The sequence below is a fragment of the Helianthus annuus genome, chromosome 16 (assembly GCF_002127325.2).
Source record: "Helianthus annuus cultivar XRQ/B chromosome 16, HanXRQr2.0-SUNRISE, whole genome shotgun sequence".
Classification (NCBI taxonomy): Eukaryota; Viridiplantae; Streptophyta; class Magnoliopsida; order Asterales; family Asteraceae; genus Helianthus; species Helianthus annuus.
In genome coordinates, this window is record NC_035448.2 from 205,910,234 (window position 1) to 205,925,364 (window position 15,131).

A 15,131-nucleotide genomic window follows, 5' to 3' on the forward strand; every position below is an offset into this window, starting at 1 on the left:
TCACTGGTTTTCCTGGGGTGTCACATCATCCCCCCGTTGATTTGGAATTTCGTCCCGAAATTCCGCAGTAGTAGCTTCAGTCTCAGTAGTGGTTGCATTGGTCCCGAATAACTGGGGGTACTTTTCTATCATCTGGTCTTCGCGTTCCCAGGTGTACTCTGGGCCACGTTTGGAGTTCCAACGAACTCGGACAAGAGGGATTCTCTTGTGTTTGAGGTCCTTAACATCCCGGTCCGTGATTTCAACTGGTTCCTCGACGAACTGCAACTGCTCGTCGATAGTGAGTTCTTTAAAAGGAATTATGAGGGTCTCATCTGACAGGCACTTCTTCAGATTCGACACGTGAAATACGTTGTGAACTGCTCCGAGTTCAGCTGGTAGGTTTAGTCTGTAGGCCACTTTGCATATTCTTTCTATGATCTCGAACGGTCCAACATACCGTGGATTGAGCTTGCCTCGTTTACCAAATCGAACCACACCCTTCCAGGGTGAGACTTTGAGTAGCACTCGATCCCCAACTTGGAACTCGAGCGGTTTTCTGCGTAGATCAGCGTAGCTTTTCTGGCGATTACGAGCCGCCGCCATGTGTTGTCGTATCTGTGCTATTCGTTCAGTAGCGTCAACTACCATTTTTGGTCCTGTAATCTGACTATCCCCCACCTCTGCCCAACAGAGAGGTGACCGGCATTTACGTCCATACAATGCCTCGAATGGAGCGGCCTGTATGCTGGTGTGCTAACTGTTATTGTACGAAAACTCCACTAACGGGAGGTGCTTTTCCCCGCTGTTGCCGAAATCGATAACACATGCCCGAAGCATGTCTTCTAGAGTTTGGATCGTGCGCTCAGACTGCCCATCCGTCTGAGGGTGATAGGCTGTGCTCATGTCTAAACGAGAGCCAAAAGCTTTGTGCATCGCTTGCCATAGTTCTGAGGTGAATCGTGCATCCCGATCCGAAATAATAGAGGTGGGCACCCTGTGCCTCGAAACAACTTCTTTAAGATAAACGTCTGCGAGGGTGGAGAACTTATCCGTTTCCTTAATAGCCAGGAAGTGTGCAGACTTGGTGAGTCGGTCCACGATCACCCATATAGTATCATCCCCACGCTGAGATCTAGGCAGGCTAGTAACAAAATCCATGGAAATTTCTTCCCATTTCCACTGTGGTATCCTGGGCTGTTGCAGTAGGCCTGAAGGTTTCTGGTACTCTGTCTTGACTCTCGCACAAGTCAAACATTTGCCGACGTAAGTTGCAATGTGGGCCTTCATGCTAGGCCACCAGTACGTTGTTCTAATGTCGTGATACATTTTATCCGATCCTCGATGTACCGAGTAGCGAGACTTATGAGCTTCATCCATCACAAGTTCTCGTAAATCGCCGTATAGTGGTACCCAAATACGCCCTGTTACATAGTAAGCGCCGTCTTCCTTTTGTTCTAATCGTTGCCTCGAACCACGTAAAGCTTCAGCCTTTACGTTTTCTGGTTTCAATGCTTCCACCTGAGCATCTCGTATCTATGCAGGAAGATCAGACTGAATAGTGAGCTGTAAGGCTGGTACACGCCTAGGTAAAGTATCTTTTCGACTGAGAGCGTCAGCCACAACATTGGCTTTGCTTGGATGGTACTTGATGGCGCATTCGTAATCATTAAGCAGCTCGACCCATCGTCGTTGACGCATGTTCAATTCCTTCTGCTTGAAGATATGCTCGAGACTCCTGTGATCGGTGTAAATAGTGCACTTGGTACCGTACAGGTAATGTCGCCATATCTTAAGCGCAAAAACAACAGCTCCCAGCTCTAAATCGTGCGTCGTGTAGTTCCGTTCATGAACTTTGAGTTGCCGCGAAGCGTAGGCAATAACTTTATCACGCTGCATCAATATACAACCAAGCCCCTGTATCGATGCGTCACAATAGACCACAAAATCATCCGTGCCCTCTGGCAATGAGAGAATAGGTGCGCTGCATAGTCTATCCTTCAGGTATTGAAAAGCGGTTTCTTGAGTGTTGCCCCAACGGTAGGTGACACCTTTCTGTGTCAGCATAGTAAGCGGCTGTGCAATCTTCGAAAAGTCTTTAATGAATCGTCTGTAGTATCCTGCCAAACCCAAGAATTGGCGTATTTCCGTTGGTGTACGCGGTGCAGGCCAGTTCCTGATCGAATCTACCTTGGATGGATCGACATGAATCCCATCCCTGTTCACCACATGGCCTAGAAAGTGGACTTCTCGAAGCCAGAAGTCGCATTTAGAAAACTTCGCGTACAGTTGCTCCTTTCGAAGAAGTTCCAAGATAAGTCGTAAGTGCTGCTCGTGTTCCTCCTGACTCTTGGAGTATATCAGAATGTCGTCGATGAAGACAATGACGAACTTGTCTAGATAGGGTTTGCACACCCTGTTCATAAGATCCATGATAACTGCCGGCGCGTTCGTAAGCCCAAATGGCATGACTAGGAACTCGTAATGGCCGTAGCGAGTTCTGAATGCTGTCTTTGAGACGTCCTCATCCCGGACTCTCAACTGATGGTAACCTGACCTTAGATCGATCTTGGAGTAGTAGCTCGACCCTTGCAACTGGTCGAATAGGTCGTCAATACGTGGAAGAGGATAACGGTTCTTCACTGTGACCTTGTTCAGTTCGCGGTAATCAATGCACATCCTGAAAGTGCCATCCTTCTTTTTCACGAATAATACTGGAGCTCCCCAAGGCGAAAAGATGGGCCGGATGAATCCCTCATCCAAGAGTTCTTGTAGTTGCGTCGATAGTTCTTCCAATTCTGATGGAGCTAAGCGATACGGTGCGTGAGCTATAGGTGCTGTCCAGAACTATGGGAATGAAGTCGATAGGGAGCATCTGCCCAGCGAGGATAAGATTACAACCCTGAACTATGTGTGGCCTCTAGACTTGTACCATAAGCTAACACTACGACAGGTTTGGTGTTCAAGGGAGTTGGTGTACGTTGTAACATTTGACTATCTCTCAAGAACATATAACTGGTATCCACACCCAAATCAAACAAGACAGTAACATAAAAGTCGTCGATAAGAAACTTACCCATTATTACGTTTGGATCGTTCCTTACGTCACCCTGACCAATCACGTACATGCGGCCTCGGCGTCTTTGTTTCCATTGTTTCCCCCAAAGTTATCCCCATTGTCGTCCCTGTTTCCATGGTCGTGGTTCTGAGTCTGGTCCTGGTTTATATGCGGACAATGTCTCTTGTAGTGATCTTTAGCATCACACTGAAAACATCCTTTAAAACTTTGTTGTTGCTGCTGATCCTATGAAGATTGAGGCGGCCATAGCTGTTCTTGAGTTACAGGACGTGAGCTTCGACAATCCTTAGCTTCATGACCAATCTTGAGACACCTCTGGCAACGACCCTTGTTGCACTGACCGCTGTGGTGTCTATTGCATCTGTTACACTTTGGATGATTCCCTCGATATCCACTATGCCCGCGACTACTAGAAAATTGTTGTCTGGGGCTCTGGTAGTCATCTATCTTTTGCTGCTGCGCCAGAGGCTGGACCAAAATTAATTCCTTGCTCAGGCTTTCATCCCACTTGCGTTTGTTATCACTAGAAGCACATGTAGTATCAGTCTTAGCACGTTTCGGTAACTTGTTTTGTTCTACAGCCTGGTCTGTGAGACGATGAGCAAGTCGAGTGACTTGCTGGATAGTGCCAAGGTTAGCTGCAGTCACATGACTCTGAATTTCTGGCACTAGACCCTTGAGATACAGCTCGATACGTTTGGTGGGAGGGTCTACCATAGTAGGACAAAATGTGGCTAATTCATTCGATCTCTTCGTATAAACTTCAATTTCAGACCCCACCATCTGTAGGTTGAGGAACTCTACCTCTAGTTTGTGGATGTCTTCACGACTGCAAAACTCTTCCTTAATTAGGTCCTTGAACTCGTTCCAGGGGGTGGCATTAGCAGCTGCCAGCCCAAACATTTGAACCTGTGCTTCCCACCAGGTTAATGCAGCACCTTCGAGTGTTCCAGTAGCAAACTTTACTCTACGAGACTCAGGGCAATCACACACCTCGAAGTCAGTTTCGAGCCTCTCGAACCAGTGGAGGAGGCCTTCAACTCCCTCAGTTCCAATGAAGGTACTAGGTTGGCAATCCTTGAGACTTTTGAAGGTGTAAACAGGTGGCTGAGCGTGTTGACCTCCTGCTTGTATGGCTGCAAGTGCCGCAGCAATCCGTTCGTTAATGAGAGCCGTCAACTGGGCTTGTGTCATGTTGATACGTCCGGCCATGATCTTCATAGCAAATGTAACGTAAGTGAGAGAGGTTCGCGAATAGTGCGTTGACAGAAGAGTGTAAGCACACAGGTGTTCTCAAGCAATAACAAATAGTAAGCAATGTAATCTAAGCATACCACGAGCAAAGTTCTTTGTAATTCTAGCAAGTAGGCAATAAACATAAACCTTATTACCTAGGATGTTGAGTCTTGCACGTGGAGCGAAGCGTCGTTGTGGATCGTTGAGAGCACTGTTCTGGTTATAGTCTGGTTTTAATAAAAACGCTTTTCCCATATTAAAACCAAGTTCTCTATAACCAATGGCTCTGATACCAATCTGTCACACCCCCAAAATCCACCTGCGGAGTATCACCGCTTGGGAGCGTGACTGACCAGGATCAAGCCACCAATCATATTGAACATGTAATTAATATATATAAGTAAATGCCATTCAACCAACAATATGAAAGGTGTTCAAAACATAAGTATGTTATCACTGTTTAGCGGAAGCGTATAAATAAAACCCAACATAATAAAGTATGAAATGTCATAAAGTGTCTAACAAAACATTCACGATCCGTGCCCACAACGACCAGCTCCTCCCTGTGCAAGCTCCATGTACCTAACTACCTGCAAGGCATGTAACAGAGGATCAACAACTAGTTGAGCGAGTTCACAGAAAGTAAATGTGTAATAGTAAGTTCCTTTATAACATGTGGCTCTACTGGGCCGATAGTACGTTCTATTGGTGGGGGCTTCCCATGTTGTATATCCACTAGACTATTCGTAACCATAAGTGTTCTTCACAACCGAGAACAGTAGTACGTACAAGCTTTACGTAGGTTTTACGTAAGTGTCCTTCTGTACCCGAGGACAGTGGTATGCGTAGGGTTTACGTAGGTTTTACGTAAGTGTCCTTCCTGACTCCGGAAGACAGTAGCATGTTATTGTTTACGTAGGTTTTACGTAAATGTCCTTCCTGACTCCGGAAGACAGTAGCATATTCCTGTTTACGTAGGTTTTACGTAAGTGTCCTGCTTAACCCGAGGACCATGGTAGATAGTCTAGTAATCGTGTATGTACGCGTAATTGTTCAATTCCATCATTCAACCCATTCCCTATCCCCGGGAATCCCATGCCTTGGTAAAGAGTGTGAACTCACCTTGGTTTGCTCGGTATGCTAGGTTATGCACTCATAAGTAATCAATCAAAGCCTAGAGTATGCATGTGTCCATAGTCAGTACATGTTGTAAGGTTTCGCATGCAAAGTTCATCACAAAGTGTGTGTAACCGTTAACAGCAGGCAATACAACCAGTTAATCGTCTTCATACAATTCATGCTCGATAGGAAGAACATGTAGTTAACATACTTCACCAAGTTAACACACTTAACAGGGTTTACACACTAATCATACAGCTCATTGATCCACAGAATTCATTACACAACCTCGGACAGGGCCTTGCCCTTTGCAAAACTCGGACAAGTGTGTGTGGGGGGCTTCCCCTGTTTAAAAGTCGGACTAGATCATTGGAGGTGGGGTTAAAAACTCGGACAACATAGATGGGGGGTCACAAAGGTCGGACATGGGGGGTTTCTCATGAAACTCGGACCCCTCATGAGTTAAAGGTCGGATAAGGGTGAGGGGGGGTAAAACTCGGACCATGAGGCTCCCCCTTAAAAGGTCGGACCTCCTAAACCATGTAACAAAGTCGGACTAGAGGGGGCTACCCCCAAAACTCGGACAACACATGCCAAAGAACTCGGATCTCTTGCATGGTTTAAAGTTCGGACATGAAGAATCATATCAAAGCTCGGACCCTTTACATAAACAACACTGAGGTTATGAAACTCTGACAACACTTAGGGTTATGAAACTCGGATCCTTATGCATGTTATATAAAACTTGGACATCAACACATCAAAAGTCGGACCAATATCACTATAACAAAACTCAGACAATTTAATCTAAAACTCTGACCTAAACCACGGACTAACAACATACGTGATTTTTCCAAGACAATTCACAGCATCACAACAGTTACACTTCAACATTCATGCGATCAAAAACCCTAATCAATCTTACATATTGCAGAAATCATAAGTAGGCAATCGATGATTACAACAATCATTATGTGAACAATCTTATCGGCATACAACTAATTATTCATCATAATCACAATAATTCAGAATCAAATCAAAATCACAGAATATTATGTGAAGAACTAGGGTTTTCATGAACACATAATCAAGAATTAAGAATTGATAAATCAAACAGTCAATTAGGGTTTACAAGTATTACGATGATCAATAAACAATTACCTTGAATGATCCTAGAGAAAATGTGGAATCAAAGTGCTGAATGTCTTGTGCCAATGATGATGGTGATGATGATTGCTAGGGGATTAGAGAATACAGTACGTGCTTTGGTTTTTGTGAAAATGATTAGTGAACAAGGGATTAGGGTTAAGTATCACTAGGATTTCACTAATTGCTCTCTACATCCTCAAGTATTAACTTTTACAATAGTACACCATCTCAAACAGTTTCACAGTTTCACCACCAAGTTTATGCATTTGACAAGTCTATCACAATTAACACATAACCATGCATAATCACACAATACACTTCTTTGTATTAAAACGTTACAGTTCCATAGCCAATTATTTGTGCAAATAAACAACTAAACAATAAATGAACGTGCAATAAATGCGAAATAGAAATCTTGGAAATTCGAGTTGTCACATGGCTCTTCCTCCAGAATCTCTTCTGGTTCTTCATTGGACTCTTCCTCCAGCTCAGGAGGTGCTGGGGCTGGAGCTGGCTCGGGTGCAGGTGTGGGTGGCATTTTCCCTGGGGCCTCTTCCAACTGATGGACCCTCCAATGCAACATGCTAATCCTATTACCATGCGAGTCAAGCCTTTCCCTATCCACTCGAGCATCTCCCATTATTAGACCTTGTATCTCATGCCCCTTTAAGGCTTCTTTCTTCAAATCAACCGTCATCTCAAAGAGCACCTGTATCCGATCTCCTTGAGATCCTACCTGCCTTTCTAGGGTAGCAACTCGTTTTAGTAGTGACTGATTTTGTTCCACTAAGATTTGGTTTTGCTCTATCAACATCTTGTTATAATCCCTAAGAGCCTTTATCACAGCAGACTCGGTTTGGGCGCTGAGCGGGTTAACTGGAAGTGCATGTGTAGGTCGGGAGGACGACCCTCTGCCCTGCACTAGTCTCTTTCTATAAGCCGCACGCGTCTCCACCTGACGCGGGGGGTGAGTGAGTAGCAGCGGGTGCCTTCCCTGGCGCCCGGGACTGGTCGGAAAGCCACTTCTATTTCCCAACTTGAGGAGAGGGCGTTGGTGGGGGCTGGTATGAGCATGTTGTGGGTCCCGAAGAACCCTAGGGGTATCCCTGTTTATGGCTATCAGGGGAAAGGTATTAGTTTTGCTCATTTACGTTTGTGTTCTTCTTTGATTTCGTTATGCTCCTCCTCATGTTCTCGTATTTAAAGTTGGGTATAGTTTGTTGAATGTTCTCGATCCGAAGGCTGCTGGTGCCATGGTTGAAGCCATATTACCTGAGGGGAAACCTGTGTGGTTGGATCAGATAGTTTTGCTGCTTATGCTAATACTATCTTAGGTGAAGATGATGGGGATGATTTTGATGATACTACTGACCCTACTCGAGAGGAGGTTATTGTCCTCTCGAGTGAGGGTTCTGACAGATCACGTGAAGTCTTAATCCCTCGTTCCCCGCGTGCAGGTCTGGCGCAAGGGGCTGTGAACGAGCCCGTGAATGAGCCGGTTGGTGTTGATGCTGATCCTCCGGTTGAAACTGCTGAGCAGTTGGAAACCAGGAAAAAGAAGAATTTGGATAAGCCTGAGAAGAGGGGGAAGAAAGTTGAGGAAAATGTTACTGGAGCTCCTCATAAGCAAACTTCTAACCACCTTTTCTTGGACTATGTTGTCGTTTCTGACACGCTCTCTGGTTTAGGCGCAGGAGAGAAGCGCACTGAGCGTGATCCTGATGACGATGAGACTCTGATGGAGATCATGAAGAAGAAAAAGGTTCTTGAAGACAAGAAGAAAGACCTTGATGAACAAGCTACTGCTGCTCTTGCCGCTAAAAAGTCTAAGCTTCAAAAGGAAACTACTCATGCACCCTCGGAGTCGGAGATTGACCTGGGTGTTTTTAGTGCCAAACGTGGCAATCTCCTGGAGAAGATATATGTCGCTTCTGGTTCTCAAGGTAAAGATTTTTTATTTGTGTTTCTTGCTCTTTACCTTTTGTTCTTCCTTTTGACTATCATGCTTGTCTTGAAACAGGTGCTAAATCCGGTAAGGCTCCCCGTAAGATTGACATTTCAAAGATTACTCCTCCTACCTCTCCACCTTCTAGAACTTTCGACCTGTCCCCTCCCCATGATGATCTGGGTGAGAAGGAGAAAAAACATGATGTGGAAGTTGAACAAGTTGGGGAAGGTGGTGCTGCAGGTGCTGGTGGTGATGCAGGTGCTGGTGGTGATGCAGGTGGTGCTGGTGGTGATGGTCGTGGTGAAGGTGTTGATACCGAAGCAGAGTCAAGTGAGGCTACACCTCGCCATACCATTTATACCAAACGTCCATCGGGTTCTGGTGGTGGTGGCACTTCAGGGGTTCCCCGGAGTCCTGAGTATGAAAATGTTCAAGCTGGGTCTTGGGATACCCATAATCCAGCATGTGCTAATCTGCCGCATGCTCCTCGATGGAACTTGACTCAGGGCTCTCGGATGAGTGAGCACAGCAACTGTCATGAGTTCTTTTCCTTATCCCCCCCTGCTGAGAGATTATTTCAAAAGAAGCGTAACCGGTTAGATCTCTTGGATGATCATATCCATGCCGGGGTCAATTTTTTTGCTACCTCCCAAGAGATCGCCCGGGAATGGCAGTTGAAGGGGGAAGATACGCTAGAATTTGAAAATGCGAAGTAGGTGTTTGCTGAGGAAAGGGAAAAAATTAAACTCGGAGGAAAAGGGGTTGTTATGGAGGGTTTCTAATGCAGAGGAGAAACTTTCCAAGGAGAAGCAGTTTAACACTAATAAGCAGAAAGAATGGGAGATTGCTTGTGAACGGACCAACAAGGAGTTGTAAGCTTAGCGTGAAGCCATTGTTAGATTGTCTGGAGAAAAAACGAAAATCAGCGATGAGGCTGAGCAAGAGCGCGTTGCGCACCAAAAAAGAGAGCAAGAGGATATCGAGCGTATAGCCAAGTTGGAGAAGTTTGCTGAGGAAAAAATTGCTGAGAGCAAAGCCTCTGAGATCTTGGTTGAAGAAGTCGCTGCTGACTGCAAGTGGCTTCTTGCTCGCGCAGTGCCTCTGGTAATTTTCGTTATGTTTGTTTGTTTTTGTTAGTCGTTGCCACTTCCCTCATATATATGTATTATCTTCGCAGATTGCTGACCGTATCGTAGGATCTAAAGAGTTGGCCAAGTACATATATGAACTTGGTGAAGCTGCGTATGCTCATGGTCGTAAGGAAGGTTATGCTGAGGGAAGGGCAGCTGCTGAGGCAAAGGAACCGTTGAAGAGCATTGACTTGTATAAGACTGACTGTGTTGCTCGCTATGCTGAGAAGCGACAAGAATTCGAGTCTCTTGAATTTGCCATCGTCAAAGCTGCTGGGAAGTTATCCCAGAAACCGGACGGGATCGCATTGTTGAAAAGGGTACTTGGTGAGGAAGATCGTGAAGCTGGGGGTGCTGGTACTAGCCACCAAGAATGAAGGTTTCCGGCCTGCATGCCATGTATGGGCTTGATAGCCTTGTAATCATTTGACAATTTACCTGAACAATTAACTCTATGGTCTGTACACATTCTTACTTTCTGTTGCTTCGTCTGTTAACGTTTTGGTACATTTGATATGTTTCATGTTAACTGTTGGCTTTGCTTTTTATTTGTTGTGAATTTTGATATCCTATCGTTACAATATGTGCATGTGTAATTACTTTGATTAGGTGTCACGAATGAATGATGGCTATGACAGGTTATGTTGTGTTAGTTATCCTAGCGTTACACAGTATTGTGTTGTGCTTTGGGAAACTCTACAACGTTTATTCTGCCGTTGAGCGCATAGTTTGATTCGTGTATACGAAGTGATCGATTTACAGGTTATTGTGTTGACCCGACTGTGCTCAGCTTTGGGGGCCTTACAATGTTTGTTTTACCATGTTTTCGATGCTTTCGTGTTTATATGGGCACGAAGTATTATTTGGCATGATAGGCTTTAGTTGTGTTTTTGACCCGGCTGTGCACGTGTTTGTGACGAGCCTTGGAGGTCTACAATGTTTCCTATGTTAGAGCCATTGATGTTTTCTTGTATGCCCGAAGTAATATATGCAGTTGTAACAAAAATTCGCATGAGATAAGATAGCCAACACTTCTTGTATTAGAGTAAAAATGTGTTGGCGCGCGGCCATTAAAAGTACAGATAAAAACTTCGACCGTCTACATGTAGCATTTTCTTAGTTGCTGGGCATTCCAGGTTCTTGGGACTTCTTTGTTCTCGAGTGTGCGTAGCTTGTACGCTCCCTTCCCAAGGACTTCATTTACTACATAAGGCCCCTCCCACTTGAGGGCTAATTTTCCCGGTTTCTCGGCGTTGGACGCCTCATTGTCCCTTAGGACGTAGTCTCCGGGGTTGAACGTGCAAATTTGGACCTTACTGTTGTAGTATTTTTCCAACTTGGTCTTAGATTTCTCCTCATTGATTGCCGCCATTTCTCTTCTTTCTTCTAGAAGATCCAACCTTCTTTCTTCCTCATTGTTGATCATGTTCATGGAGAGCATTCTTGGAGATGGCAGGCCAATCTCTGCTGGTATCACGGCTTCGGACCCATAGACTAGACTGAACGGTGTTTCTCCGTTAATTGTCTTTGGCATCATCCTATGGGCCCATAGTATGCTGGGTAGCTCATCAACCCAGCCTCTTCGTTGCGTCCCCAGCCATGCTTTGATACCGTCCACAATACTCTTGTTCACCGCCTCAACCTGACCGTTTCCCTGCGAGTGCGCAACCGAGGAAAAGGTGTGCTCTACATGAAGATCCTTGAACCAACTTTGGAGATCTTCTGCAGCAAAATTTGTTCCGTTATCGGTGATGATTCTCAGAGGCAGCCCGAACCGACAAATTATTTGCTCCCAGATGAACCTTCGCACTACGGTAGATGTGGTTGACGCCAGCTCCTTTGCTTCCACCCATTTTGTGAAATAGTCTACCACGGCTATGATGAACTTCACTGCTCCCGGGGCTTTTGGAAAAGGACCAACCATATCTATCCCCCATTGCTGGAACGGCCACGCCGTTGTTACGGGGACTAGTTCATTTTTTGGGCGCATCGTTTTTGAGGTGTGTCTCTGACAACCGCTGCATTTCCTCAAAACTTTGACTGCGTCTAGATGCATTCCGGGCCAGTAATACCCGGCATTCATCACTTTCGCTACCACCATTCTTGGGCCGGTGTGAATGCCGCAGATGCCCTCATGTACTTCGCGAATCAGGTAGTTTGCATCTTCTGGATCGACACATCTCAATAACGGCCCGAGGTATGATTTCCTGTACAATATCCCATCAACCATCTGGTAATGCTCGGACTTGTACTGTATTTTCCTTGCTTCAGTTTTGTTTTCGGGTAGTATTCCAGACTGGAGATACATGATTATCGGAGTCATCCAAGAAGTCTTTCCCAGTTGAATGACGCTCACTTGCCTTAGCGGTACCGATGGATTGCTTAGAACTTCAATGTGCACATCCTTGGCCAGGTGTTGGAAACCGGTGGATGCGAGTTTGCTTAGTGCATCTGCTGGTTTATTCTCGCTCCGGTTGATGTGGTGCACCTTGTAGGAATTGAAGTTTTGTAGCAATGTTTTTGCCTGGTCTAGGTATAGCGCCATTACATCTCCTTTGGCATCGTACTGGCCATTGATCTGCCCTGATACCAACATGGATTCCACATGCGCCTCAATGTGTTTGACTCCCATCTTGATTACTAACCTCAAACCAGCGAGAAAGGCTTCATATTCGGTTTCGTTATTCGTGCTCTTGAAGTCTAACCGGATGGCGTACGTGAATTCATGTTTTTCTGGACTTACCAGCCTAAGTCCTGCGCCTGCGCCATCTTCGTTAGACGCACCATCTGTATACAGTAGCCATGGTTCTTCCGCATGTTGCCTTTCAGCTCTTTCCATTGCCTTGCACTCTCTATCTTTGTCGTCTGTTACCTCTGTTAGGAAGTCAGCCAATACTTGACCCTTGATTGCTGGCCTTGGCCTGAAAACCACAGTGTGACCTCCCAGTTCTATGGCCCATTTTGTCAATATTCCTGATATCTCCGGTCTTGCGAGGATGTTGCCAATGTTGTAATTTGTTAAGACATGAATGACGTGGTTGGCAAAATACCCGCGCAATCGTCTTGATGCGTGAATCAATGCGAGGACCAGCTTCTCCATTATGGCATATCTTGTTTCTGGGTCGTTCAGAGTGCAAGACACGTAGTATACTGGCGTTTGAATGCCTTGTCGGTCTACCAGTAAAACTGCTCCTACTACTTTTTCTGACGTTGAGAGGTATATTACTAGGGGCTCGCCCTTAATTAGTGTTGTCAGTGTTGGCAGTCGTATGAGACAGTCTTTCATTTCTCGGAATACGTGCTCGGCTTCCGGAGTCCACTGGAACTGATTCTTCTTTACACAATTGCAGAGTGTTTTGATGAATGGGAAAGACTTCGCTGCATGATTGGCAAGGAAACGGTTGAGTGCTGCTAACCGTCCGGCCAACTTCTGCATTTCCTTTATCGTTGATGGCGAAGGCATCTGCTCGATCGCTTGCACCTTTTCAGGATTGAATTTAAACCCATCTTTTGTAACAATGAAACCCAGGAACTTTCCTTCTTCTATACCAAAGGAGCACTTCGCTGGATTTAGCTTGATATTCACTCCGCGCAATGTGTCGCACGTTTTTTCAATATTTACCAGCATCATATTTTCTTCTTTGCTCATGATGACCAGGTTATCCATGTATACTTCAATGTATTTGCCGATAGCATCGCTGAACGTTTCATTCATCAGTCTCTGATAAGTTGCACTTGCATTCTTTAAACCAAAGGGCATTTTTGTGTAGCAGTACAGCCCTGTTGGTGTGCGAAATGCAGTTTTGTCTTCATCTTGGATGGCCATCTACACCTAATGGTATCCTTTATAACATTCGAGGAAACATTTCCATCTGAATGTAGGGGAGCCCTGGAGATCTAGTCTAGGCCCCTGTTCGATCCACAAGGATCAAAAGAAAAAGGCCATTCCATTTCGACAAAAGACCCACACCCAAGTTCCAGTTGTCAGCGAATCGATCTTCTCGTCAGTGTCTGGTAAAGCATAACAGTCACGCGGGCATACTTTGTTTAAATCTTTATAGTCCACACACATTCTCCAACTGTCGTTTCCTTTTTGGATCATTACTGGGCTGGCCACCCAGGTTTGATAGCGGACTTCTCTGAAGATACCAGCATTTAGTAACTCTGTGACTTGCTCTTGCATAGCATCGTGCTTTATGTCTCCCAGGTGACGCTTTGTGTGTACCACAGGCTTGGCATTCTCCGAAACATTCAGTCTGTGCTCTGCTATGTGCCGTGGAACACCCACCATACCAGCTAGTGTCCAGGCGAACACGTCCATGTTCTTAAATAGCAACTTTTTCAGCGCTACGCGCGTGAGATCTGACATTGCTGGGCCCAAAGTGACAGTTTGTTCTGGATACTTGCTGTTCAGTACCCATTTTTCGGCCTCTACGCGTGGTGCGGATTTGCTTACTTTTGTTGGCCTGATTTCTTCAGTTGCAAGGACTTCTTTGCTTGCGTAAATTATTGCTACCCCTGTCTCTGTTGGGAAACTAACAACTGAATGTAGCCCTGAATAAATCATACTAAAATCTCCTTGGGATTCTTTTCACAAAAGGATATTGTGTCTTGAATGCGCGGGTAGCACCATGAATGTGACTTCTTCTGTTCTTGGGTTCCTCCCATCCGAGAGCAGCACCAGAAACGATATCTGGCCGAGAGGAAAAACGGCTTCATTACAGAAACCAGTTAGTAGGTAATCTACTGGTTCCAAGCGTGCTTTATCTTCTTGGTCAAATTGGTTAAAGCATTGTTCATAGATGATATCTGCGGTGCTCCCTGGGTCGATGAAAATGTAATCAGTCTGGTAATGACCGACCACCCCAGAAATGACTATGGGTCTTCTTTCTCTTGGGCCTCCCCTTACCACGGGGAAAACAACTTGTCTCTCGTGCCAAGAATCGTCTTGCGTGCACTTATTATAATTCTTTCGTGGTCTTCGCGGACCCCCTTGGACCATGTGAGTTTCTAACTTTCGAAGCTTTTTGTTGTCTGGGCCTTCTTCCCTTCTCTGAATTTGGCGATTATCGCGCTTTCCCCCTTTTACCAGATGGGTGAGCCTTCTGTCTCTTAGAGCTCTTTCTATCTCTTGCTTTAGGCTAAAACAGTCGTCGGTCAGGTGACCTGTGTATTTGTGGAATTCACAGAAAAGATTTGGGTCTTGACCCCTTTTGTTTCGCATCTGTAGAGGGGGTTTGAACTAGTGGTTCCCGGTTGACAAGACCTCGGAAGGGGTCTTTGTTAGAGGTGTCCACTTCTTTTCTCTGTTTTCTCTTTTAACTTCTTTGCAATGAGTGATCTGGTTGATTGTATTGTGCGCGTCTTCTCTTGTTGGGCTTCTTTCTCTGTAGCCAGATGTTTTCCATGATTGGCCCTTGCCTTTCCTGTTGCACCGATCATTGTGGCTGTAATTGTATTGATGGTTGTCGTCACCGGTCAATTGTTTATC

The 15,131-nt window shown here is 45.4% G+C and overlaps 1 protein-coding gene across 1 annotated transcript; it reads right to left on the reverse strand.

Moving 5' to 3' along the window:
• Positions 1–14,231: 14,231 nt before the first annotated feature.
• Positions 14,232–14,864, reverse strand: LOC110920429. Its single transcript, XM_022164641.1, has one exon. It carries the CDS (start codon positions 14,862–14,864, stop codon positions 14,232–14,234), a length of 633 nt encoding a protein of 210 aa, XP_022020333.1.
• Positions 14,865–15,131: the final 267 nt, after the last annotated feature.

Bases quoted from the DNA above. Each gene is read 5' to 3' on its own strand.
- LOC110920429 (XM_022164641.1), bottom strand. From the start codon at position 14,864: ATGCGAAACAAAAGGGGTCAAGACCCAAATCTTTTCTGTGAATTCCAC.